At 29.6% G+C, this 26,729-nt stretch overlaps 1 protein-coding gene across 1 annotated transcript; it reads left to right on the top strand.

Annotated features, from left to right (window-relative positions):
- The first annotated feature begins 1,177 nt into the window (after positions 1-1,177).
- Positions 1,178-26,346, top strand: LOC101239711 (uncharacterized). Its single transcript, XM_065788402.1, has 3 exons — positions 1,178-1,309; positions 23,580-25,763; positions 25,890-26,346. Exons 1-3 carry the CDS (start codon positions 1,284-1,286, stop codon positions 26,104-26,106), a joined length of 2,427 nt encoding a protein of 808 aa, XP_065644474.1. The 5' UTR covers positions 1,178-1,283; the 3' UTR covers positions 26,107-26,346.
- Positions 26,347-26,729: the final 383 nt, after the last annotated feature.

The raw sequence follows: 26,729 nt of genomic DNA, 5'->3' as shown, positions 1-26,729 counted from the left end.
AGATCTTGTTGATTAACCAGTTATGTATTAACAAATAGTTTTTTTAAATTTTATTTAGTATTACTATCCAGCATAAAACTGCTAGTTAATGCATCAGATGTTTTAAATATTGTAAAAGATAAAGGGTATAAAGGATATTGACAACTTATACTTCATTATTTTTATCTAGTTAGTTTATTAACTAAACAATATAAAAGTTTTTTTAACTACCATATATATATATATTTATGTATAAATTTTAGATGTTAATATTTGCAAAAAAGTTTAATTACTCTAATTTTTAAAATAAAACTTCTTTTTATGGATTTAACTGTATATATTCATAAGTAGAGTTAAATCCATATAAGTTTTATCTTAAAAATTTATGTATATATTATATATATATATATATATATATATATATATATATATATATATATATATATATATATATATATATATATATATATATATATATATATATATATATATATACATATATGAACATGAACATTAATTTACATATCTTTAAAGCTATATTTAATTTTAAAAGTAAGATTTTTAAATTTGTATTTTCACATACATGGAATATCATTCAATTCAATAAACTAATATCTCGCTAACAGGGGTGGAAGTCCAAAAATGGAGTCTAGGGTTTAAAAATCAAATATTCATTATTTTTTCTTGGATTCCGTTGTTTTTTAACTCTATAAATGCTTAGGCACTTTTAATTTTGTAGAGAAAAACCCCCCAGAAGTTTAACAACAGTTTAACAACAAAAGAATCTATCATTATGAGCATGGAGTCTTAAGTTCTTGTGATAATGATAAATAAAATGAAATGATAAATAATGATTCTGAGTTAAAAATATATATACATATATATGTTAAAGGATTTGATTTTTTTTTTTTTTTAAGGAGTTAAAAAGTTCTTAAGTATTTTAAGGGCTTCACTTTTATATAAGAATAGGGAACATTTAATTTTTCATAATCCTTTTTTCAATACCCCCTTCCTCTTTGTGATTAAAAGTTAATGTAACCTAATTTAAGTTTTGATTTGATTATTTTTATAATTATTTATAGATTTTATATATAAATTAATTTTATATTAATTATATATAATTAATTTTAATTACGAAATTTTGTTGTTAAAAAATTCTCAGATAATTTTTATTGAAAGTGTACTAATTATATTAATTGTTTTAATAATATTTACAATATAGTTTGTTTTTTTTTATTAGAAAAAGGTGTAGTTTAAGTACTTTAATAGTGGGAAAAGAAATGGTAAATATTATGAGTTGATGAATGGCTAATAAAATTGTCAGGGAGGAGTAAGTTAAATTATTTTTCTTTTAATCTATTATAGGTTATGTGTGTGTGTGTGTGTGTGTATATATATATATATATATATATATATATATATATATATATATATATATATATATATATATATATATATTTTTTTTTTTTTTTTTTTTTTTTTTACGAGAGCTTTCAGTTTTTGCATGAGCAAAAACTTTTTATTTATAAAAAAATTGCCTATTAAATACAAAATTTGATTTTATACATGTTACATGCATATACTTGTAACATTAATGTTACAAGAATACATACATAACAAGTGTCATTTATTGTGCCATAAAAAAAAATCATTAGTCAAGCGTTTTCTTTGGGTTTTCACGCTAGCTATTCATTTATTTATAACGATTTTACTTATTTGATGTTGACAATTAAAGAGCTTTAAAAGTTTTTACTGCTGATAAAAAGTATTTTATATGTTCTTACTTTTAATAGAATTCAAAAAGTTTAAGAATTAGTAAAACAATTGAAGGTTCCACAATAAAAGTGTTTTTATAATTACAGTTTTTTTTAGCAGAATATTTAATTGTGAATTATTTTTTTTTAATTTTGCTCAAACTGAGACAAATTTAAGTAATTAATTAAAATAAATATATAAAATATATAATTCATTACATAATATAACAATTATTACGCAATAATTTAGTTTGTAATAATTTTATATTACAGGGTTAAGCAGAAATGTAAATTAAACTATGCGGAAAGAAAATTTACTTTATGTGGAAATAAAAGTTAAATTATGTGAAAATATAAACTTAAAAATGCGGAAATATAAATTAAAACAAGAAAATCAAAATAAGAAAATATATAATTAAAATAAGAAGTTAAAAAAACCCCTGTAGTTTATTAAATAAACTCATTCCTGTTTTGATTCATAATTTCTTATTTTTATATTTATATATTTTTATTTTTATCTTCTTATTTTAATTTTTATTTCCACGTGTTTTAATTTATATTTCTGCATAATTTAACTTATATTTCTGCATAACCCTGTATATTGATCCATAGTATATAGATGTATGTATGAGTTAAAGCAAAATAAAAAAAAATGCAGTTATAATATTCAAAAAGAATGTTTTACTTTTTCAAATGTAGTTTTAAAAATGTTCAATATTATAAACTAAATTTTAAATAATAGTTTTTGATGCTTTTCTGTGTCTTGTCTTGTTCTGTGTCTGTCCCTTCTCTGCTTGATCTTTCTTTCTCTTTGTTCTCCTTTAGGTGATTCAAATTACTCTATGATCTTACTGAAACTTTTAACTCATACTTCTACATCAGGTTCATCCTATCATTACTTTTATTACTTTCAGGATTGTAATAGTAATAAAACATCGCTCTTCTTGCAAATTACACCTGGGATTTTTTTGTAATTTTTTTTTTGTGTGATGTTTCTTGGGCTGATATTTTTCTTTATTCTGTTGAAAACTGTGCATCTTGAGTATTCACCTGGATTCAAGCTGGCATGAAAGCTTTTTCTTATCAGTTACAAGGCAAATCTTACTTTAAACCATGTCTTTTTTTATTTTTAAAGCTGCTATTTTTAATCTTAATAGTTTCTTTCAACTTTTTATCTTTTTTTCTTATTATCATTGGAAGAAATTGACACAAAAAGATATTGAGTAATTAAGACCCATTATTCTCAAATCACTAGTTCTTTTATCTCATCTCAGAAGGTAAACTTTTAGTAACTTTATGAAAATCTTTAATAGTGTCATTAACAAAGACAAATCCATCTTTTATATATGGGTTTGATCTTACTACCTCCAGGGATAAAGCAAAACTACTTGTACAAAACTAATCCAGACACTATCAGTTTTACAAAAGTGTTCTCCAAAACTCTTAATGGTATCTTAATAAGTACTCATAAACCTATTTTCTTGCCTGCTGCACAGGATCTCTGGTTCTTGCCTGCTGCACAGATCCACTCCATAAACTCCAGAGATTGATCTGATTCCAACATCGTATAAGCAAGGTCATAGAATTTTTAAATAGCCAACTTTTAACATATCATCTTGAGTCTAAAAACTTACTCTCTGACAATCAATACAGATTTTAATTTTCTCTTTTTGCTGCAAAACTAAAAAGTCTTGTTAACCCTAATAACATAACATTTCTGTTGTGCATTACATGAAGGGATGAAACAAGGCCCATTACTCTTGACATATCAAAAGTTTTTTTATGAAGTTTGGCATGTTACTACTCCTTAAACTGTTTGCATATGGTGTATCTAGTAAAGTTTTAACAATTAATAAATCTTTTTTTTCTAATTAAAGTATTCAAGTCAAACTTGATGAACGTTATTTTCATTTCTAATAAATTCTGGGGTGCCAAAAAAATTCATACTCCAATTTAGTTGTTCATCCTCCTCTGTTTTGTTTTTTATTTATGTCAACGATATTCCTATTAATCTTATAAAGTTGCTTTCATATAAAAAACAACTGCTGTCAGTTATGCATAAAATAATGATATCTTTTTGTGATATTCAATATAATTTATATACAAACAAGATATTTACAGTTATGTCTCTTATATATATAAAATTATTCACAAGCAGCTATATTGTGACCTTACCATTTAGTCATTTTCTATTACAACTTCACTCCTAACTTGCTATTGCAAATAACTTTCTACAATAACTTTAACTTTGTTTATTACACTCCCCTTGGTCATCACAACAACCTAACTTTATGGACTATAATGTTCAGGTGCCTTTCTTTTTTGTGTACTCCTTTGTAACACCGTTGTCTTGTTTTGTTCGTGCTGTCTTTCAGCAGCATAATTTACAGTCTAATTATAATTTAAATTGCTATTTACCCTAACCGGTCTTAAGTCGCGTATGTGCTGACACATTTTGTCCACATAAAATGTGTCAACACTGTATACCTGCACAGCATTGCATACTATGCAGGTATACAGTAGAATAGGATAAGATAGTGCTGCCCCTTAAAATGAGTTATATCCGTATCAAGTTGTTGCCTTTCTTGCATAATGATGGGTCACTTTTACGAGCAAAGTACAAAGTTTTTTTCAAGCCATAATGTCCTGTGGATCTATTAACATGATTGATTTCTTTTAAAGATAACAAAGTTACATTATTAGAACTATCCTACTTGCTGTCATTTCACAGGATTTATCAACCATTTTAAATTAACTGTCAGTCAGGCACTTGAGTAAGAGCGTTAGCTAAGTTGAACTCCAAAGCCACAAGCTAATATGAATTGATTTATATAATATGATATGATATATATAATATGATGATATGATATATAATATGAGTATGCGATGAATCAGTACAGATATGGAAAATTTTTTTTTTCCACTTTAAAAACAAAACTCATGTTTAGTCCTTTGATTACTGCATCAAGTTTGGACATGTTTATATGCGTTTTGTCATCTTTTTTTAACCAATAAGTGTCTTTGATTGTATTTTCATCAACCTCAACAATCACACCTATTGAACTAGCTTCTACCAAATTGTTGCCTCCTTACCATAAACACTCCGAATTCTCTTTGCAGGATCACCATTACATATTCTTTTAATTGTATTGTTCAGCATTTTTTTAACATAATCACATTTTATTTTTTCATCCCATGTTTTTGTCAGGACATTTGCCATTCTTTTAACATAAGACAAGGCTACATGCAACCAACTTCAAACTGGAAGATTCTCTGTCATTTTTCTGCACAAAACATTGATGTTATGTCCTGTTAGTGAATTTGGAATTTCACCAAAATCATTATCTCTTCACTAACAAAACTTTTTATTTTCAATTCTATCTTATAATCCTTTAACTCTTGCTCCTTTATACATGGGAACCATCGACAATGTAGTCCATACATTTCTAAATGGTTAAGTACATAACTAACTACAGGCTTAGCCAGGAAGGCGTGCAATTTCAAGTCTTGACCACGCAAATAATATTTTGTTTTAATGATTTAACCACAGTTTTAAACAAATGCACTGAAAAGTTTTTAATTACTTTGAAAATAAATAATTTCGACACGTTTATCTTTACTAATGTTTTTTTATTAGCAAAATGCTTTTAAATAAAGTAGCTAATGATTTTAATTAAAGTATCATTGAAAGTTGTATAATTTTTTATTCATATTATTTAATTATATTAGATTTTTTTATAAGTAAAACAAAAGTAAAAATTTAATAAAAGAAAATTTATAAGCAACGACTTTAAACAGCGAAGGTCTTTTTAATAAACTTTATATTAGAATCATTAAAGTTTTTGCTGAGAAGAAAAATGAGACAAACTTTTTTGAAAGCCGTTTGAATTAAATAACTTTGATCTTTACTTAAATTTTTGTATTATTGAAACGCATTTAAATAAAGTAACAAATCACTGTTAATGATTTTTTATAAAAACATTAATGAATAATTTATGTTTTTTTATATTTATTAGTATTATTTAAGTATTATTAAGTATTTATTTTTTATTATAAATGTATTTATTTTTTATTATAAATTTATTTTTTATTATAAAAATTTTTTTTTATTAAAATTTATTAGTATTATTAAGTTATTATTAAGTATTTATTTTTTATTATAAATGTTTTTAAATAAAAAAAAATTATAACAATTTTTTAAATAAACGATTTAATTATTTTTATTTTTTTTACTTTTTGTGCAAAGAATTGTTAAGAATCTTTTTTTAAACTTTTAAATGTACGCGTTTATTAAACAATTGTCAGTTGTAAGTTGTTACTTTATTTAAAAAGGGTTTCGCATAATATGAAATTATAAAAACATTAGTAAAGATAAACGATTCAAAGTTATTTATTCCAAACGTAATTTAGATAATCTTATTGTTATAGTTTATTATTTATTTTAGTTAAGTTTTAATTTTATTTTTGCTATTTTAGTTTTAGTTAAGTTATTTTGTTTTTCGCTATTTTTTTTACGAAAATTTATTTGCTTCTTTAATTATAAGTTTTTTTTAAGTTTCTATATAGTTGAGTTGAAATTTTTATAGCGCGTTTTTAAAACGCATACAAATTTTTAAAACTTATTAACAGCCGTGGTCAAGTAAAATAAAATCAAATAGTATTTGCGTGGTCATATTATGACATGAAATCGCACACCTTCTTGGCCAAGCCTGAACTAGGAAGTGACACTGGCCCTGTCCTTGGTTAAAAATAAAACTTTTTGCAAACCCTGCCACAGCAAAATTATAAGATTTAGCAGAAGTTGATACCCGAGACTTGAAAAAAATTTATAATACTTAATATATTATAATTTTATGCTTACATTTACTATTTCTCTATTTTAAAGTAACTCATACCTTAATAATGGTTGTTTGCAACAAGATTGCAAACAACCATTATTAAGGTATGAGTTACTTTAAAATAGAGAATAAGTTAAAATACTAGGAAACGTATAACTAAAGACTTTAAAAGTTGTAAGTTGTATAAAAAAGGAAAACATAAAGTTGGGTAAGGTTTTTTTGATGTGCAAGGAAAAAAACAAATTAATAAAAGTTTTTATAGCATGAAGGGAAATAGTTTTTACAGCATGAAGGGAAACAGTAAAAGGATGCAACTTGTTGAATAAGAAGCCAGGCAAGAATGAGTTTTGGTTTATTGCAACAGAAATGTTAGCTCATTTGAGCATTGACCATATAGTTTTTGTAGAAAAAAGAAAGAAATGCAACCTTAGAACATTAGGAGAGTGGCTCAAGCTTGGCAGATAAAGCAGGTCTAATCACATTTACAATATGCTTTTAGATGTTGTAAATAAGTGGTTCCCATTTTTCAAAACTCTAGAAAACACCTCTAACTATTAATGACACTGTTAAAGATTAACCACGAGTCTCTAGAATTTAATAAGATACAAGATTTAGTAAGCTGAGAATAACAGAGCCTAACATCAGACAGGACATTTTTACATTGGGTTCTTGGAATAATAAAAGGAGATTTGTTCTTAGGAGTGATGTTCTTGTAAAAAATATGAAAAAATGAATAATGTTTAATGCAGCAACTGCTCAACATGATGAAAAATGTGGAGTACAATAATATTTACCGAAAAAGCAGATGATCAGATGGATACAAGGGCTGAATTAAGCGATCGCGAAATGCAATATCTGGAAAAATATTTGGTTTTCAAAATTTTAGTTTATGCAAAACCGTGTACATTGTTTCATGGAGCAAATTAACTTAAATTTATTAGCCATAAAGTTATAAAAAACAAAACAAAACAATAAACTTATAACTACAAAAGCAATAACACTTTAGTCACTAACTGCATTATAAAAGTAATAACACTATAACAGTGTTATTACTCTTATAACGCACTTATAACTTTTAAAATTCATTCTTTGGTCAAACAACATAAGTAATCCCAAATTTTAATTGAAGCAGAAGAGCATCTAGAAAAAGTAGTGGATATTCAAGTAATATTAAGAACTTTAGGAATTTAAACAAATACGTACTTAATAAAAAGTTTAGCATTTTAAAAAACGTTACTAATGGAGGGTTATTTTAAAATCAACCAATAAAACTTTTTTTATTGGTTTGATAATTTGTGACTAACAGTTAGTGACTAGAGTGTTAGGTGTAGTATTTGTTACTAAGTTTATATAAATATGAAAGAATATAGTATGCCAGCATCTAAATTAAGTGGTGTGACTCTAATAAGACAAGAGAAGGAGGCATAATCTTAGGCAAATTAGAAAAAAATGATTTATCAAACAACATTTGTTAGAAAAGAATAAAGTGATTTAGGTATCAGCATGTAGAGAGGTAGCAGCTTAAGGAGAAAATGGTAGAAGTAAGAAAACTTGAAGAGAGTGCCTTACATATTGTATGAATGAGCTTTAGTTAAGAAAAGAAAGTGCTCTAGATTTTGTACATGCATGTACAAAATTTTTTAAAAAGTCGATTGCAGCAGTAGAAAATTTTTCTTTTGTTCTTTTTTGACATTTCTTGATCATGAGCCCTTGTGCCATCTTAGCTTCCATTAAAATTCTTCAGGAAGTCTAGAAATTGACATGCACAATTGCTTTTTTTGAAAGCCCACCAATTAGGGTAGATGCCTAATTGCCTGCACAGTTTTGCATAATAGACATCGACTGCCTCTTCATGTCTTGGCTTTCTCATAATAAACTGCTCGTAGACTGTAAATATATCAACGGCAAATGCTTTTTAGGATCCACTGACTGTAGATAGACTGAAAATGCATCATCAATTAGATGGAGAGAAACTGTGTTTTCTAGATTGCTTACACCAACTAGCTTACAAAACAGCTCAATCTTTTTTAGCCATTTTGCAACTGATTGATTTCCATTCCCGCTAAACTCTGGAATTAACTTTTTATTTTATTGAAATAGCTTTAAGTTTCACATAAAAACAACTGTTGTCAATTATGGGTAAAACGCCAATATCTCAAATAATATTTGTGAAATTTAATATAATTTATATACAAACAAAATTCCTTGGATATTTACAATTATGTCTTTTATATATATACAATTACTCGCAAGCAATTATATCCTGATGCTAATTAGTTATTTGCTATTACAACTTCAATTGTAACTTCCTATTGCAAATGACTTCCTACACTAACTTTAACTTTGTTTATTACAAATTGCTGATGACACAGCAATTTGTAATAAACAAATCTTATTAAAAAATTATATATCTTATTAAAAGGTCATCACTTTTTGATTATTAGAAAGGGCAGAAGATCTTGAATTTGATTTCTTTTCTTCGAGAGCTTGGGTCTTGCTATCATTTGTGAATTTCAACCCGAACAAAATCCACAACCAATTAAGTCCTCCACTTTACATCTTCTTAGATTATTTTTTAATACTGATCTCTAATAAAAACCATATATCCAATTCATTGCAAAATTTTTGATCTTCCTGTTGTTGCCTTTCTTTATTGTGCTTGATATTTTCTTACTCTTGATTCCATTCTCTATATCTACAAGTCTCTTGTCAATCCTTGTATAGAATAATGCTGTCATATTGGGTTGGTTCTTGTATTAGAATCAGTCTAGAAGAAAAGTTAAATTATTTAAATGTTAAATAAAGTGGATTCTGCTTTAGTTGCTAAGCATGAACCTTTATCTCATACGATATTGTAAATTAAACTCTAAAAGAAAAACATAAATATCTTTTCTATTTGTTGTCTGTGTTTAAAGCAGTTTAATTATGCTGTATTTACTTTTAAAACCAAAATATAACTAAAATAACAAACTTTACATTAGTTATATTAGTATAATATAACTAGTATAATATTTATATTAGTTTAAGGATATTTTATCAATTTATGCTTGACATCGTTGTATCGATTTTTTGTGGCTATGAATTAAAATATCCAATTGTCTATACATATATATATATATATATATATATATATATATATATATATATATATATATATATATATATACACGAGCATTGAAGTGCCTAATTAAAACGGACTTGGCGTGCAACATGAGCCCGTCTGCGCTGGTAATGGCATCATGGGGAATCACCATTTTTGCTAGTTTTTTCGATATTTAGATTAAAAAACTCATCGAGAAAAAATGTGATTATGATAATTGATTACATTTTAGTAATAATTTTGTAAGCTACACTGCAATGTTTTGTATCATATCATAAATAAATCAGAGAAGCAATTGTCAGCAGCAATTGTTTTTATATTTATTTATTCAAGCATCATAACTTTTTCTAGAAAAATTGTTAAAAAGAATGTTGCATTTGACCAAATTTTTTAACTTTATTTTAGTATATATTTAGCTGCCTTTTTTATTAAAACGATTGATTATTTAATAAATATACATTTGTTTAGGATTTCTTCTATTTTCATATTTAAAAGTTCATTTGTTACTCTTCTTCTTTGTGAAATTATTTTTTCTAACTTTAAAAGTTTAAAAAATTGCACTAAATTAGCTCCAAGCTAGAGAGTAATTATAAGAAAATTTTGTAATTAAAACTTAAATGAATGAGTTCTGTTTATGAAAAAGATTTCTGAAACTGATTATGATAAAAGATTTTAAGTAATTAAATATGCGTATTTCTATTATTTTTGCTTTAAATTTTACTTACTGAGTTAAAAATGCAACTAAAAAAATATTGCGTATAAAAAGTTCTTTCGTTTTTAGAATAAATAGTTTACGTTTTATATTTTATTTTTTAAAAGTTTTTTTTTTCCACAGTTTTTTTATTGTGGTTTTTAATAAAATTCTTATGCTATAACTAAACTTGATAAGTTCATATGATTATAAATAGTCATATGAACTTATCAAGTTTGTTTAAAAGTAGTTATCAATTTGAAAAATTTTTCAATAATGAACTTTTTTCGCTAAAGAAACTCACAAATACGTAATAATAATCATTTTTTTGCTTCTTTTTTTTTCATTAATGTGTAATTCTGTTATACTAAAGCGATATTTTGCTTTAAATGTGCTAGATGTTTTTGTAAGTAAAACTAATATTTTTGATTTTGTAAGTAAAATACTTTAAGTGTTTAATAGTTGTATTTTGCACTTGCTTTGTTTAGCCCATGTAAACTGAATTACATGGTTTGTGGGAGATTGCTCGCCATTCCTGCTGAGGTCTGTGAGTGTATATAAACACACATTTATTTATATAAATATATACTTTTTTGTGTTGAATGCAATGCATTCTAGTAGAACTGCACTGAGCAGTGGATGCCTTAGAGAAGTATAGTAAGTTAAGAATGGTGTAACAGAATTAGATAAAAGTGCAAAAGAACAGATTTTCAGTGGAAAACAAATAGTTGCTTAATTCAGAACACCGATTCCTCCTTGTATGCACCTTAACACCCCATCCCCCCTCTGCATACATACACATTATCTATTACAAAATCAACCCCCCTTCCCCAATGCATAATATTAATTTTTTAAACTTGTAAAAATCAAGTTTTATGGAGAGATACAGACGAAGAGATAGTCAAACCATGTATGTACTCACTTTCTTAACCTCCCCTCCATTGTACGCATTTGTACATTTTTTAGTAACCCCTACCCTCTACCTGCCTATGTACTTTATGGAAGACACCTAAAAGAACTTTTCTCAGGGTATCCCATAAGGATGATTGCTGCAGACCTCCGCATTGATGCTGAGACCAGAAATCATTGAGTGGAGTTCAGTATGCATACCATAGTGAGTGGTTACTTAACTTGGTGTAACAGTATAGTAATTTGTTGTAGTATATACTGAGGGTTGGTAAGAGTTGTTAACTATTTTAATTTCTTATAGTTATACAGATGGTATTTATAGTAATTGAAGAATATTTGTATATGCAAACTCTATATACAAAATTGCATTACAAATAGTTTACATATACAAATATTCTTCAATTACTATAAATACCATCTGTATAACTATAAGAAATTAAAATAGTTAACAACTCTTACCAACCCTCAGTATATACAAATACAGTATATGTAGTAGTATGCCAACCTACAGTATATGTAGTAGTATGTCAAATTGGCATGAGTTATTGGTTCTAAATTAGTTGTAAGCCATTTAGACTGTTATAATGTGGATTCTAGTAGTCATATAAAAAATACATAAACAATTATAATAAACAAATCTAAAATACTCAAATAGAATGACAACATTATAGCAACAATATCTTGTATAAATACTTCAAGATAAGTAACCTTAATAATCTTAAATCATATGGAGATTTGTACACTAACAGGTAAAAGTATGTAGTAAAAAAATGTGTTTTGTAATATGTATAGATAACAAGGTTTGTCAGTAATAGTTATTTCTAGTCATAGTCATTAATAACTCTACTGTGTACATATCATGTGACCATAATGTTATAAACAGTACCTGAGGTGGAGTAGAATTATTTGTTTTTAAAGCCGTTAGTATGTAGGATCTGATAATCTAGGATGTACAAAGTGTAACAAAAGTGAAGTAGAGTATTTGTTTTATAAGTAGTTCTTATGTTGTTTGTATAATCAGTAGGATAAATGTGTATCACATATACATGTATTGTATGGATGCCATATTTATGAATAGTGTTCTCTAGCACAATGTAACTCCAAGAGGACCGGCAGCCCTTATCCTAGACTGGTATCCACACAAGAGGATCCACTCTGGGTGTACATCAGGTTATCTTTTGTCAAAGTATTTCTATGTGTTATCCCAAAAGGACTTTTCTTAATGCAACCTATCAAGACAATTGCCAAATGCCTATGAAATACCACTGAGATCAGCAGATATTTGGTGGTGTTTAGTATGATATACATATAGTTGTAAATAAGTAGAAGATACAATTCTGACAGTAATTTATATTATTATATAAATTATAGGAAATATATGTATATGTATATGTGTATATATATATATATATATATATATATATATATATATATATATATATATATATACATATATATATATACATATATATATATATATATATATATATATACATATATATATATATATATATATATATATATATATATATATATATATATATATATATATATATATATATATATATATATACACACACACATACACACACACTTAGCCTTCTGAAGAAAAGGGTGCGGTCAGACGCCTTATCTGACCATGCATATAATAATTTGATTTCACAATGTAGACAAATCACTTTGCGTATTTTAATAATTTTTGTATCTTAAAAATGCACTGACAAAACCAAACTAAACTTAAGAGAAAATTAAAAATAAACAAACCATAAACTGAAAAGAGAAACTAAATCTTTTTTTTTTTTTTTTTAAACATTTTCGCTTCCAACAAGGCTGCAAGCAGCCACTAATTAAAGTTGGAAGTTACTGTAAGAGAAAAGATGAAGATTGTAGAGCAAGATAACGATTGACGGACGATTTAAAAGATTGCAAATTATATGAATCAGGAAAGCAAGATGAAGGAAGCGAATTCCAAAGAGCTGATGTTCGAGGAAAAAAACTAGACGAATAAGCGTTTTTGGAGCACTTAGGAACAGTCACAGAAAAAGGATGACACTTAAGGTCCAACTATGTTTACAATGCGTTTTTGCACCTTGTCTAAAAGAGAAAGGGCATCATTAGAAGATCCGCCCCAGATATGGCAACAGTATTCCATACAAGGCCGGATTTGAGATTTATAGAGGTAGAGAATAGAATCCAGAGTAAGAAAGTGGCGAGCTCGATAAAGAGATGCAACCTTAGCAGATGCTAATTTTGCAACCGATTTGATATATGGTTTCCAAGAAAGATTGGAAGTAAGAGTTAATCCTAGAAGATGAAGAGTAGGTGACTCATCGAGTACATCACCGTTCATAAATATAGGAAGATCTAAATTATTGCGATAACGATTGGCTGAAAAAAATTGGGTTTTATCTGAATTAAAGTTCACCAGCCACTGTGAGCCCCATGCTGTAGCATAAGTGAGATCCTTTTCAAGCTCAAATGCCCCCTCCAGGCAATCAGAGGGTGTTGGTTTCTTATCACGACAAGAATAAATGGTAGTATCATCAGCAAACAATGCCACCTTAGATGTGAGAATATCTGGAAGATCGTTAATGTAAATTAAAAAGAGTATAGGGCCAAGGATAGAACCTTGAGGAACCCCTGAAGTTACAGAATAAGAAGAAGTGTTGTCCATCGAGGACAACTTTTATGCTACGATTGGAAAGGAAGGATTCAATGATCTTAAAGATGTTGCCGGATACACCATAAGAAGAAAGCTTATGGAGAAGACCAGCATGCCAAACTTTATCAAACGCTTTTGAAATGTCAAGAGCGATGGCCTTAACCTCTCCACCTTCATCTAACGCACGATAAAACCTGTCAGTTATTACTGTTAGCAAATCAGCTGTAGAACGAGAAGATCGAAATCCATATTGATGGTCAGAAAGTAAGTTATTAGATTCAAGATGAGAAATTAAGTGTTTGTTAATTAAAGATTCAAAAACCTTGCTTATGATAGGAAGAAGACTTATGGGACGGTAGTTAGACGAATCAGATCGCTCCCCAGAATTTTTGAAGATAGGGATAACAGATGCGGCTTTCCAGCAGGCTGGAAAACAAGACTCTGATAAGCACTTGTTGAATAGTTTTGAGAGTATAGATGACAGCTCTGGAGAACACTTCTGCAAGACAATAACAGGTATGTTGTCTGGGCCACAAGCTGTAGAAGAGTCTAGACAGGAAATCACTTTAGATACAGATGCTGAAGTGATATGAATGTCAAGCAATGAATCAACCTGTTTGTTGGCAATATCAGGTAGAACGCAATTAGTGGAATCAAGAGATGATATTGATGAAAAGTTTTTATCAAACAGTTCGGCTTTGTCTTTAGGTGAGGTGACAAAGTCTGAACCATACAAGAGAGGTGGAATTATAGATTTGCCCTTATTATTGATATTATTAAAGATTCTCCAGAAGTCACGAGAGCCTAATTTTTGAGATGAGATACGAGATTTCATGACCTGAGAATAGCGGGTTTTGGTGTTAGACAAAACCTTTTTACAGTTGTTTCTAGCAGTAATGAACAGACGTCTGTTTTCTGGAGAATTGTTTTGCTGATAAATATGGAGGTAACGGTTTCGATTGGCAATCGCAGCAGCACAGTGTGAGGAAAACCATGGAGGAGAGTGAGGCTTGACCTGGAATCGTCGAGAGGGAATAAAAGATTCCATGCCAGCCTGAATCCACGAAGTTATATAAGAAGCACATTTGTCGACAGGAAGTTGAAAGATTTCTACCCAAGGGCCATCACGAAGAAAATCACGGAAAGAATCCCAGTCAGCTTTACTGTAGTTGTAAGAGGTTCGATAGTAGGGGTATTCAGGTGATGAAGAAGAATGAGATATTAGTTTTAAAGAGATCAAACTGTGATCAGAAGCACCTAAGGGTGAATGTGGAGAAACTGAGCACTGACTAGGATCAGAAACAAGACATAAGTCCAGTAGAGAAGGTAAATGATTCGGGTTGTCAGGAAAGCGAGTTGGAAAGTTGACTATTTGAGTTAGGGATTGAGAAAGGCAAAAGTTGTGGGCTTTAATGCCTGCAGAGTCACTGACACTAGAGCCAAGCCATTCAGAGTGGTGAGCATTAAAGTCACCGACAACAACTATATTAGCTGATGGATAAAGAGAGAGGGCTTGGTCAATATGATCAGAAATAACATCAAAAAGTGTACAGTCTTGAGATGAAGGAGATCGATATAGAACAAAGAGAAAGGCGGTAGAGTGAAGTGGTGCTAAACGAAAGCACATGAAAGAATAGTCTGTGGATTCAAACCTAGTTTCACGACAAACAGGTGAATTCTTACGAATGTAAATGCCCAGGCCAAGCATGTGACTATTGGAGTCTTTACGAATCAGAGGAAGATAACCATCAACACTAAGATCACAAGATGAGACAGCCGAACTCAAATTAGTCTCACAAAGAGCAAGTAGGTCTGGTGAACTTTGCAAGAGATAAGACTCAACAGAAGAAAAGTTACTTCGAAGACCACGAATATTAGTGAATGATAGGTTTAGAGAACTTGGTGATGATGATGGTTTTTTGTGTTTTATAGTTTTTGGTACTTTATTCATTTTTAAATTAGATTGAAGAACTTGACTCAAAGCATAGATAGTACTCAGAACACCGTTTAATAGCCCAAGCAATTGCCTCATTACTACTAATAAACCCTAAGCCGTAACAAAGGGCTCCAAATGTGGCCTCCGCAATGCACACCAAAAGTACAAACAGGGACACCATCCATGCGCAACATGGCACTGTTAATACTTTGATATTTTTCAGCTGTTGATGGAATCAGCCTCTCTGAGAGCTACCACAGAGTTCGGGAAACCTGACTACCAGCCGGCCTCAGAACCATAAAACTGAGTTTTAGAGCTGTACCCTCATAAGGAGATAATAGAATGAGTTGCCTAGTCATAAAAACAGTGACACAAGCAAACCCATGCATTGAGTCAAGAAGATCCAGCATTCAACATCCTAAACTGGAAACAATGTATTAAAAATACATCTGCGCCAGCCTAATAGACGAAGAAGGGGTGCGAGGCTGGTCAACAGATAGAATCTGTTTACCCCTTAAGTCTTTGCCTAGGAGGCCTTCTACAAGACAGTAGCTGGGTGCATTTAACATCTGCCCAAGATGAGTATTTTTATCGAGACACCATCTCTAGCCTTTACTCAACCAAGAGCCCCAAGGCAGGGGGTGTTTTAAATCGGAGTTGGCATCTCCTAGCCTTTGCCTAAAAAGGCGTATCCTACAAGGCAGCAGTACATGAAGCAGATTGTACTGGGTTACATGTTACCAGTAGCAGGATAACCTGATCTGACAATTATTATCTTAACCAATTATCTTAACCAATAATAAAACTAATACAAGATTATACTAAATTTTTATAATAGTTCAAACCTAATAATTTTTTTTGATTTAAAAGCATTTCAATAGTTAATAATTTTTTTCATATCACAATGTCAGTGATATGCTATTATAGATAAGAGGTAACTATTAGTTTATTATCCGATGCGGGTTCAAATCCGTGTCACATAGTCTTTTGTGTGTGTTTTATTCACTTAGTAGACATTTGAAAATATCAAAATTTAAAGTTTTGAAATAATTAAGTTTCAAAGTATTTAAGTTTGGGCTGAACACTTTAAAACTTCAGTTTACATATAGTTTTTGAATTAAATATAGACAACGCACTGTTTATAAAACAAATATTTCTATTCCACCTCGGATACTGTGTAGAAAAACATAGTCACATGCTGGATACACAGCTGAGTTACTAATGACCATGACTAGATATAACTATTACTGAAGAACTTTGTTATCTGTACAGATTAAGAAACACATAATCTACAGATTAAGAAACACATAAAACAAGGCCACTGCGCGGAGAAACAAGTTAAGCACAGTACTGCCAGGGACATGGTGGGAATCGAACTTACAACAAATGCTATTACAATATACAAATACACAATTTACAATGACTATAAACATATGTATAGCTATAAGAAATAAAAACAGTTCACAACTCTCACCAACCCTCATCATACACTGTGACAAGACATTGCTCTTACAGGATCCCTAATATTAAAAAAAAAAAGTTCTTTAGAAGTGGGTCAATTTGACTTATGAAGAACAGCTTAACTGCCTTTAAGTATTCTAGATTTTGTTGCATAAAAGCTGTAGTTTTTTAACTAAAAATATAAAGAGTGCATTTTTTATTGATATTTTTAAAAGTGCTCATGTTTTTTTATTATTGTTTTTTCTGTTGATATATTTTTTGTACATTGACTATTATTTTTTAAACAATTTTCAACTGATGTTCAAGAAAAAAACTAGACGAAAAAGAATTTTTAGAGCACTAAGAAACAGTCACAGTAAAAGGATAAGACTTAATTGAATGACGAGTAATGCAAGAATGAATTTTAGTAGTGGCATAAGAGATGCTAGCAGTGCCCATTATAGTATTTATAGAAAAGAGAAAGAGAAGCAACATTACGACAATGTGATAATGGTTGGAGGTTAGCTGCAAGAGCAAGTCTAACTATGTTTACCATGCGTTTTTGCATCATTCAAGGACGGATTTGAGATTTATAGAGATAGAATAGAATCCTGAGTAAGTAAGTGGCAAGCAAGATAAAGAGATGCAACCTTAGCAGATGCTAATTTTGCAATTGATTTGATGTATGGTTTTCAAGAAAGATCGGAAGTAAGAGTTAATCCTAAAATATAAAGGGTAGATGACTCATTAAGTAGATTACCGTTCATAAATAGAGGAAGATCTAGATTATTGTGATAACAATTAGCTGAAAAAAGATAAGTTTAATCTGAGTTAAAGTTCATCAGCCACTGAGAGCCCCATGCTGTAGCAGAAGTGATATCCTTTCCAAATGGCTCCAGGAGGCTCAAATGCCTCCTCCAAGCAACCAAAGAGTGTAATGGCTTCTTATCAAGACAAGAATAAAAGGTAGTATCATCAGCAAACAAAGCCACCTTAGATGTGAGAACTTCTTGGAGATCCTTAATGTAAATTAAAAAGAGTATAAGGCCAAGGACAGAACCTTGAGGAACCCCTGAAGTTACAGGGTATGACGAAGAGTGCTGTCTGTTAAGGAAAACTTTTATACTAAGATTGGTAAGGAAGGATTCAATAATTAAAGATTTAACTAGATAAACTGTAAGAAAACAGCTTATGGAGAAGACCAGCATGCCAAACTTTATCAAAAGCTTTAGAAATGTCAAGAGTGATAACTTTAACCTCTCCACATCTATCTAATGTACAATAAAATCTATCAGTTAATACCAATAACAAATCCGCAGTAGAACAAGAAGACTGAAATCTCTATTGATGATCAGAAAGTAAGTTATTAGATTTAAAATGAGAGATTAAGTGTTTGTTAATCAAAGACTCAAAAATCTTGCTTATGATAGGAAGATGACTAGTGGGATGATATTTAAATTGCTCTCCAGAGTTTTTGAAAATAGGGATAACAGATGCTTTTTTCCAACAGGCTGGAAATAAAGAGTCTCTGATAAGCACTTGTTAAATAGTTTTGAAAGTACAGACAACAGCTTTAGAGAACACTTCTGCAAGACTATAACAAGTAGGGGTGTAACAGAGGTGTATCGGAGGAAAGTTTCAAATATAGTTTATTGGAATTGAATTGTTATATAGCAAAATGCTTATATAAAAAGATCTTACGGAGCTTTGACTCCTGCTTCTATAGATTGGGTTGGTTTAGATTGATTTAAATTTCCTCAATAAAAGGAAAACCACGGAAAAGAGTGAAGCTTGACTTGGAATTGTCTAGAGGGAATTAAAGATTCCATGCCTGCCTGAATCCAAAAATTTACATAAGCACATTTTTCAGCAGGAAGACGAAAAATTTCTACCCAAGGGCCATCACAAAGAAAATCACGGAAAGAGTTCCAGTTAGCTTTAATGTAGTTCTAAGAGGTATGATAATAGGCGGGTAATGATAATGAAGAAGATTGAGATAATAGTTTTAGAGAGATCAAACTGTGATCAGAAGCACCTAAGGGTGAATGAGGAGAAACTGTAAATGAGCTGAAAATTATTTATCAGTCTTAGGATGAAGGAGAGCGATATAGAACAAAGAGAAAGGTAATAAAATGAAGTGGTGCTAATCGAAAGCACATAAAGGAATAGTTTGTGGATTCAAACCTAGTTTCCTGATGTATTTGTGAATTCTTACAAGTGTAAATGTGCAGGCCAAGCATTTGACTATTGGAGTCTTTACTAATTAAAGGTAAATAATCATCAACACTAAGGTCACAAGATGAGGCAGCTGAACTCAAATTAGTCTCACAAAGAGCAAGTAGGTCTGGTGAACTTTGCAAGAGATAAGACTCAACAGAAAAAAAATTACTTTGATGACTAATATTCTTATATTAATAAATGATAGATTTAGAGAACTTGGTGATGACGATGGTTTTTTGTGTTTTATAGTTTTTGTACTTTAGTCATTTTTAAATTTGTTGCAGAATTTGACTCAAAGCACAGGTAGTACTCAGTACACTATTTAATAGTCCAAGCAATTGCCTTATTACTATTAATAAACCCTAACCCAAAACAAAGGGTTCTAAATGTGGCCTCGACAATACACCAAAAGTACAAGCAGGAACACCAAAAGTACAAACACCATCCATGCACAACAGGGCACTTTTAGTACTCTGATGTTTTAAAGCTGTTAATGGAATCAGCCTCTCTGAGAGCCACCGCAGAGTTCAGGAAACCTTACTACCAGCCGGCCTCAGAACTATAAAATTAAGTTTTAGAGCTGTACTCTCATTAGAAGATAATAGAATGAGTTGCCTAGTCATAAAAAAAGAGACACAAGCAAAACCCATGCATTGAATCAAGAAGAACCAGCATTCAACATCCTAAACTGAAAACAAAGTATTATCAATACATCTATACCAGTCTAATAGGCAAAGAAGGGATGCAAAGCTGGTCAACAGATGAATCTGTTTATCCCTTAAGTCTTTGCTTAAAAGGCCTTTTACAAGACAGTTCCCGGATCCATTTAGTGTCTGCCCAATATGATTATTTTCATCTAGCCTCATTGAGTATTTTCATTGAGACACCATCTCTAGCCTAACTCAACCAAAAGCCCCAAGGCAGGGAGTGTTTTAAGTTGGACATGATGCAGGTTGTACTGGGTTACATGTTCCCAGTAGCAGGATAACCTAACCTAACATCACTAGGGTAAGATAATATGACAATATATAGATAATATAATAGTAATATGGATTTTGAGGGAATAGCAAATGTGTCTTTTTATGTAAAAAATATAAGTTTGGATTTGTAAATTGAAATTTTTTATAAAAGATATTGTATTGTAACATGGCCTCAGATCGGAAGTTTTCACGAATTGACCAAGATAAATATAGTTAATAAGAAAAAAAATTCCCCCCTCCTTTAATAAAACCCCCCGTTTATTAGATATAGATTAAAATTCCTACCCCTTTTTTATTCACACACAAGTCCTCCGCCTCCCACCTTATATTAAGGACTCGAGAGAATTCAGTTTGATTTTCCCCCAAAATTTTTAAATTCTTGAAGTATTGAATCTCTTTTTGCCTGCATCATATCATCACCCTTTTGAAAGCCCAACATCCTTTAGTATAATTTTTATTGTATGATAGAGCCTTGTTAGACTTTGTGTTAAGTGAAACAATCAGAACAAAAGTAAAAGCTTTTATAATTGTAAACCAAGAAGCTTATTTTACATTGATTTTTTTGAAAATAGAATTTGTGAAAATAAATAAAATCCTATATTTTAAAATTATATTGGAAATACTGTAATGGGTTAAATATTTTTAATATGAAATTTAATAGAACTTTGTACAGTAATTTGATTCAGATTATTATTGAAAATTTTGCTACTTTTTTGTAAAGTTTAATGATTTAGAATCTTGATTATGCAAACAAAATATATTTGAGATTTTTTACCTTATGGGATGTTAAGAATATTTGTTTTACTAATAATAATATGGTATTTTTCCAGATTGGCTTTAATATCGATATTTTTAAACCATAAAGAAATTTGATATGCAGCATTTTGCAGATCACTCTCAACAGAATTTTTTTTCCCCACTGAAAGAAGTGTTATAATCAGCATATCCTGAAATTCAATGTTAGGTAAAAATAAAAATAAATTATTTTTGAAGCTATTAAACAGTAATGGACTTAAAACTAATGCTTGGTTTTCTAGCATTAAAAATTATTTAGTACAAAGTCTAAAAACAAAGAGTTTAGCTGAGAATCCATCAGCTTTTATATTTTGAAAGAAAGGGACTGACCATTATTCTCATCAATAAATTTTAAAAATTTCAGTTTTTGCATGATTAACATAAAGAACATGTGCATTTTTTCTTTTATTAACAAAAGCATTGGTTTTCACGAGTTTTAAAAATCAATATTCTGTTATATAACAGTTTAATGTCGAATTTACTTAAAGTTTTTTTGTTTTCAATGCTTTGAAAATTTTTTGCATGGTTTTTTTGTTTCAAATTTAAATTTAAGGTGCCCTAAAAAGTCTTTACGGTCTTATCACAGAGCACCGCGGATGTGCATTTGAAAAGAAGTTCTCGCCTCCTTCCTTACCGATGTTATAAAACTTGCCCAGAGGTGGCATTGAACCACGGATATAGATGCGTACATACAGGGAGGGTCCTAAATAAATGGTTTTACTGCATACGTACTTTATGGGTGCCCCGTAACTCAAAAGCAAAAATAGTTGCATATATTGTTCATAATTGATATATTATGATATATTAATTTTTATAATTGTATAATAATTATAGTGACATATAATTGATATATTATTTTTTTAATTTATTTCTATTTTTTTTTATTATTTCTATTATATATTTTCAAGTTATTTATAATTTATTGTATATTAATATTTATTGTATAATTTAATAATTTTTATGTTTTACAAAAAATTCTTAAGAAGATTTTAAACATGTTTTTTCCCCTATTGTTTCATTTTCCCCCATTGTTTCATTTTTTCCCATTGTTTTATTTTCCCCCATTGTTTCATTTTTATTGAACATCTTAATGTTAATCTTTACAAAAATGAAATGTTTAAAAAAAAAGTTTATTTATTTTTAAAAAAATTACTCTTTACGTTGTGGTAAAGGTCAGGCAGGACATCCCAGAATGCAATCTCAATCAATTAACAGAAGTTTTGCAAAGTGTGTAGTTTTTGAGTGGGTAGGTTTTGGGTAGTAACAACTATTAAATACAAAAAAAATAAATAACTTTCTTGATTCTAGTGGACCCTTTGGCCTTGGGAATGTAAAAACTATAGAAAAAAACAGGCAGTCATCAAATAATATATTTACAAATTCTATATCAAAGTTTGTATTTAATGGCGTTTAAATACCTTTTCTCTAAAAATTAAAAAAAAAGCTGCACGTATGTAAGTCAAAGCATAAATAAAGTTGATATACAATTAAACTTAAAGTTGATATACAGTTAAACTTATTTCCAGGATTTTTTTGGTGACAGCATTCATTTTTGCTCTAAAATTGATAAATTTAGTCAAATCTTTAAAGAGATATTTTTAAATTTCTTGAGTGAAAATATGGGCTTAAGAAATTTTAGGAAGATTTCCCAAACTATTACCAAGATGTTAGGGGTACGTACGCTTTTATTTTGACCCCGTATTTTGATATACGCTTCTTTGAGTACCCTCCACCTCCCTAAAAGTACCTACGCTTTTAACTTACCTGCCCAACATTTTATGATATTTTTTTAATTTAGTGTCTCCTTCTATAATTGAACTCCCTTGCCGCCCCCCCCCGCCCCCCATCTCATATACGCCATTTGCAGACCCCTCACGCGCGTTCGAGCGTATGTACTTTATGGACGATCCCTTACATACATGCACTGCATATGAAAATATCACTTTGATTAATAGCTTCATATAAAAATTTGAATGGTTTAAAACTTCTCTGTAATTTTGGATAATTAAAATGATTCAGTTCAACTGAATTATGCTCAGCAAAGCAACATTTTAAGATTTAATTTCACTCCCTCTTTTTAAGGTATGATAGATAATTGTTTAAAAATTAAAATTTACGATAACACATTTTAAGGTATGACGGATAATACATTTTTAATAAGTACTTTTAATCTTAATTTCTTGTCGCTATAGAATAACCTCATTTAAGTTTTTTAATTTTGAAATTTTTTTTACTCAAACGAAAATCTATAATTTTGTGTCTATTATTTTTTTAGCCAAATTGACCATGCAGCCTACCAGAGGCTGTATATTTCACCTTACTTCCAGCGTGAAAACTATGAACGCATTCAAAAATGGTTAAATGAGCAACCTGAATTTATTCTTTACCCACCCTCAGAGGATGATTCCGTCTCATCTTCAATATATTCTAATAACAAATTAATTAATGAGACTGCAAATAAATATGAAACAAACATTAAAAAAACACTAGAACATTCATATGAAGATAAACTAAGTAATAATTTTCGAAACACTAAAATATTTTCACCAAACACAATGAGGCGTCGAAGATATATACCATATTCCTATCCTATTTTAACCCAATCCCAAAGTTTGTCTTGCGTGAATGAGTTAGGCTTACTTGATCAATCTGACACAAGACTACATCCTAGGAATTGCTCTGTTTTAAATAAAGGCAATACTTTTCCTAGAAGAAATCATATATCGAATAAACAAAGCTCTAATATATTTCGACAAGCTCAAGTTCGGAAAAACCGTCAAACATTGCATGATGATTTATATAAAAATACTGTTCATCTAACTAAGTTAAACAATCATATTGATTCTAAAGAAGTTTTATCGAGAAAAAATTCATCAAAACCTGGTTTTCAGCCAATTGATCACAGTGCAAATTCAAATGCTTATATGAATTCATCTAATTTCACAGCCGGGGATCATTCATATAAAGTTAAAACTTTGGCTAATAATAGTCAACTCGCAGATATTACTACAATTAAGTTTGAACATTTATCTCACAATCAATCTAGCGAAATTCCATTTAAAGAACCACCTAAATTTGATCATAAAACAGATAATGATCAAAATGAGAATAAAGTTTTAACTTCATCATTTGATAATATTGAATGTCTAGAAAATCCTTCCCCTTTGTTTGATTTCCCAAAATCACCAGAATTACATTTAGTCAAAGCATATTCTTGGCCTAAACGACCTGTTTATTTTAGAAATGAAAACTATTTATTTAAAAATGAAGAAAGTACTCCAAAAAAGATTTTAAATAAAACTGAGGAGAGCGGTTATAACACAGAAAAGAGTGAAGAAAAATGGGATTCTCAATCTGCTAAACAAATAAGCTCCCCTGTTAATGATACTTTTGCCAGTGAAAGTTCTTTATGTAGTGACATCCCTCCAGAGCGTCCACCATTGCCATATAATAAGGAGACTGTAGCATGGCTTAAATTACCACATACAAAAACAGATCCTGATACATTACTGTCTTTAAACCAACTTAGCGTTCCTCGTGTGGTTCCTGTTGACAAAGGTAATGATCAAACCACAGAAAGCAGGACATTAAAAGATTTGCTAAGCAAAAATGAAGTAGATCAAATAATAAAAAATCATAAAAAGTCAGAAAGCGTTGAGTCTCAAAATCGTTCAACAATTACTGATCTTCAAAGCATCAGTTTAAAAGATTTAATAAAACTCCATGAAGAAAAAATTGCTAGTGTTTCAGCACGATCAACCTATAAAGGTGGTTTTAAAAGGTTTTCATCTGTCCTAATGAGAGATATGAGTGCTGAAAACAAAGCTAAAAACTCATGGAAAAGGCACACAACTATTGGTTGTAATGGTTTTGAAAAGTATAATGTTGAAAATTTTCAACCTATAGAAAATGGTGAGGGATATCTTGCTTTTTCAAGTAGTGATAATTTGAACAAACCTGTCGAAAAAGTAGCAACTAATTCGATCAGCAATTATACTCGTTCCGATTCGATAGCATATTTAAAAAGCATGAGTGGATCATTAGTTTCATCAAAAATAGTAGACTCATCAGTTTTAATATCACGTGAACAGCAATACCAAAATCTAATTTCCTTACCCTTTGCTTCAGTTAAATCGGAATCACAGCATAAACCCAGGAACACTTTTACAAAAGACGCTTTTTCGCAGACTACGTCAGTTTCACAGTCTACTCAAAGTCATCTTGACACTGTAAAGGAGTTAAATTTAGAGTTGGAAAACTTAAAACTTAAACATAAATACGAATGTGATGATTTAATTCGTAAGTTAGAGGAGCAAAAGAAGGTAGCAAATGCTTATCAAAAGCTTGAAGACAGGTATAGACGAAAAGTGTTTGAACTACAAAAAATGATGAAGAGTTGTACTTGTACTAGCAGATCTGCTAGAGACTACTTATTTGAAAATGGCTGCAACTCTCTAATGTAAAACTATTTTTATGTTTAATATTTTTGTTTTTATCATTTTGTTTATTTGAAAAAAAAAAAAAATTTATGTTTTAATTGCTTTTTAAATTGTGATCAAAAACATTAAAAAATCGTTATTTGTAGAAATCGTCAAACAGTATTAGAAAATAATCACGATATTTCTGTACAGAAAGTGGATGGAATTCTTAATCAACTTGAAGCCTGGTTAAATCACGAACAAACTGAAGAATACAGCGATGAAATATTGTCGTTTTGTATGAACGAAAGTGTGACCAAGTCAAATCGATACATTAATCATACACTTGATATTATTGACAAATTTGATGCGACTTCAGTTTAGAATGTTTTAAGTTAGACATTAATAAAAAATAAACATATATAATATATAAACGCACCTATTTTATCATTTTACATTTTCGTCATGTTAATCTTTATCTCTCACTTTCAGTTTGCTGTTTTTAGCGATATTCATAATTTTTAGGTTGAAGTTTATTTTTCAAAATTTTAGTTTTTAATTGAGTAACGTTTTCTGCAAAATATTTTCTGTATAATTTTTAAAAATAAATTTTTTTATATAAAACCAAGTTATTCTTAAATAAGTAACGAAAAACAAACAATGAATAATCATTAGATGAATCAAAAATGGATGTTACAATCATCATGGTGGTTGGTGCAACACCCAAAAGCTAATATAAGAATAAGAAAATAAACAAATACCAAAATAAAATTCAAAATATGTTTTAAGAAATCTATTAAAGTGAATCTGTTACATAGTGTGTATGGTAAAACTTTTTGATTTATGAATGCGCCGGTGTCACGTTAAATAAGTAGATCGTTAAATTAGACAAAATAATATTCTGCGCATGCGTTAATTTTGGATACTTATTTAACGTATCCAAGTCACGTTAAACAAGTAGATCTGTCACGGAGAAAACTGTCCGTGGAGTATGTTGTCCGGTTGGA

Source organism: Hydra vulgaris, chromosome 01, assembly GCF_038396675.1.
Source record: "Hydra vulgaris chromosome 01, alternate assembly HydraT2T_AEP".
Lineage (NCBI taxonomy): Eukaryota > Metazoa > Cnidaria > Hydrozoa > Anthoathecata > Hydridae > Hydra > Hydra vulgaris.
This window is presented reverse-complemented; position numbering and strand designations above follow the sequence as displayed.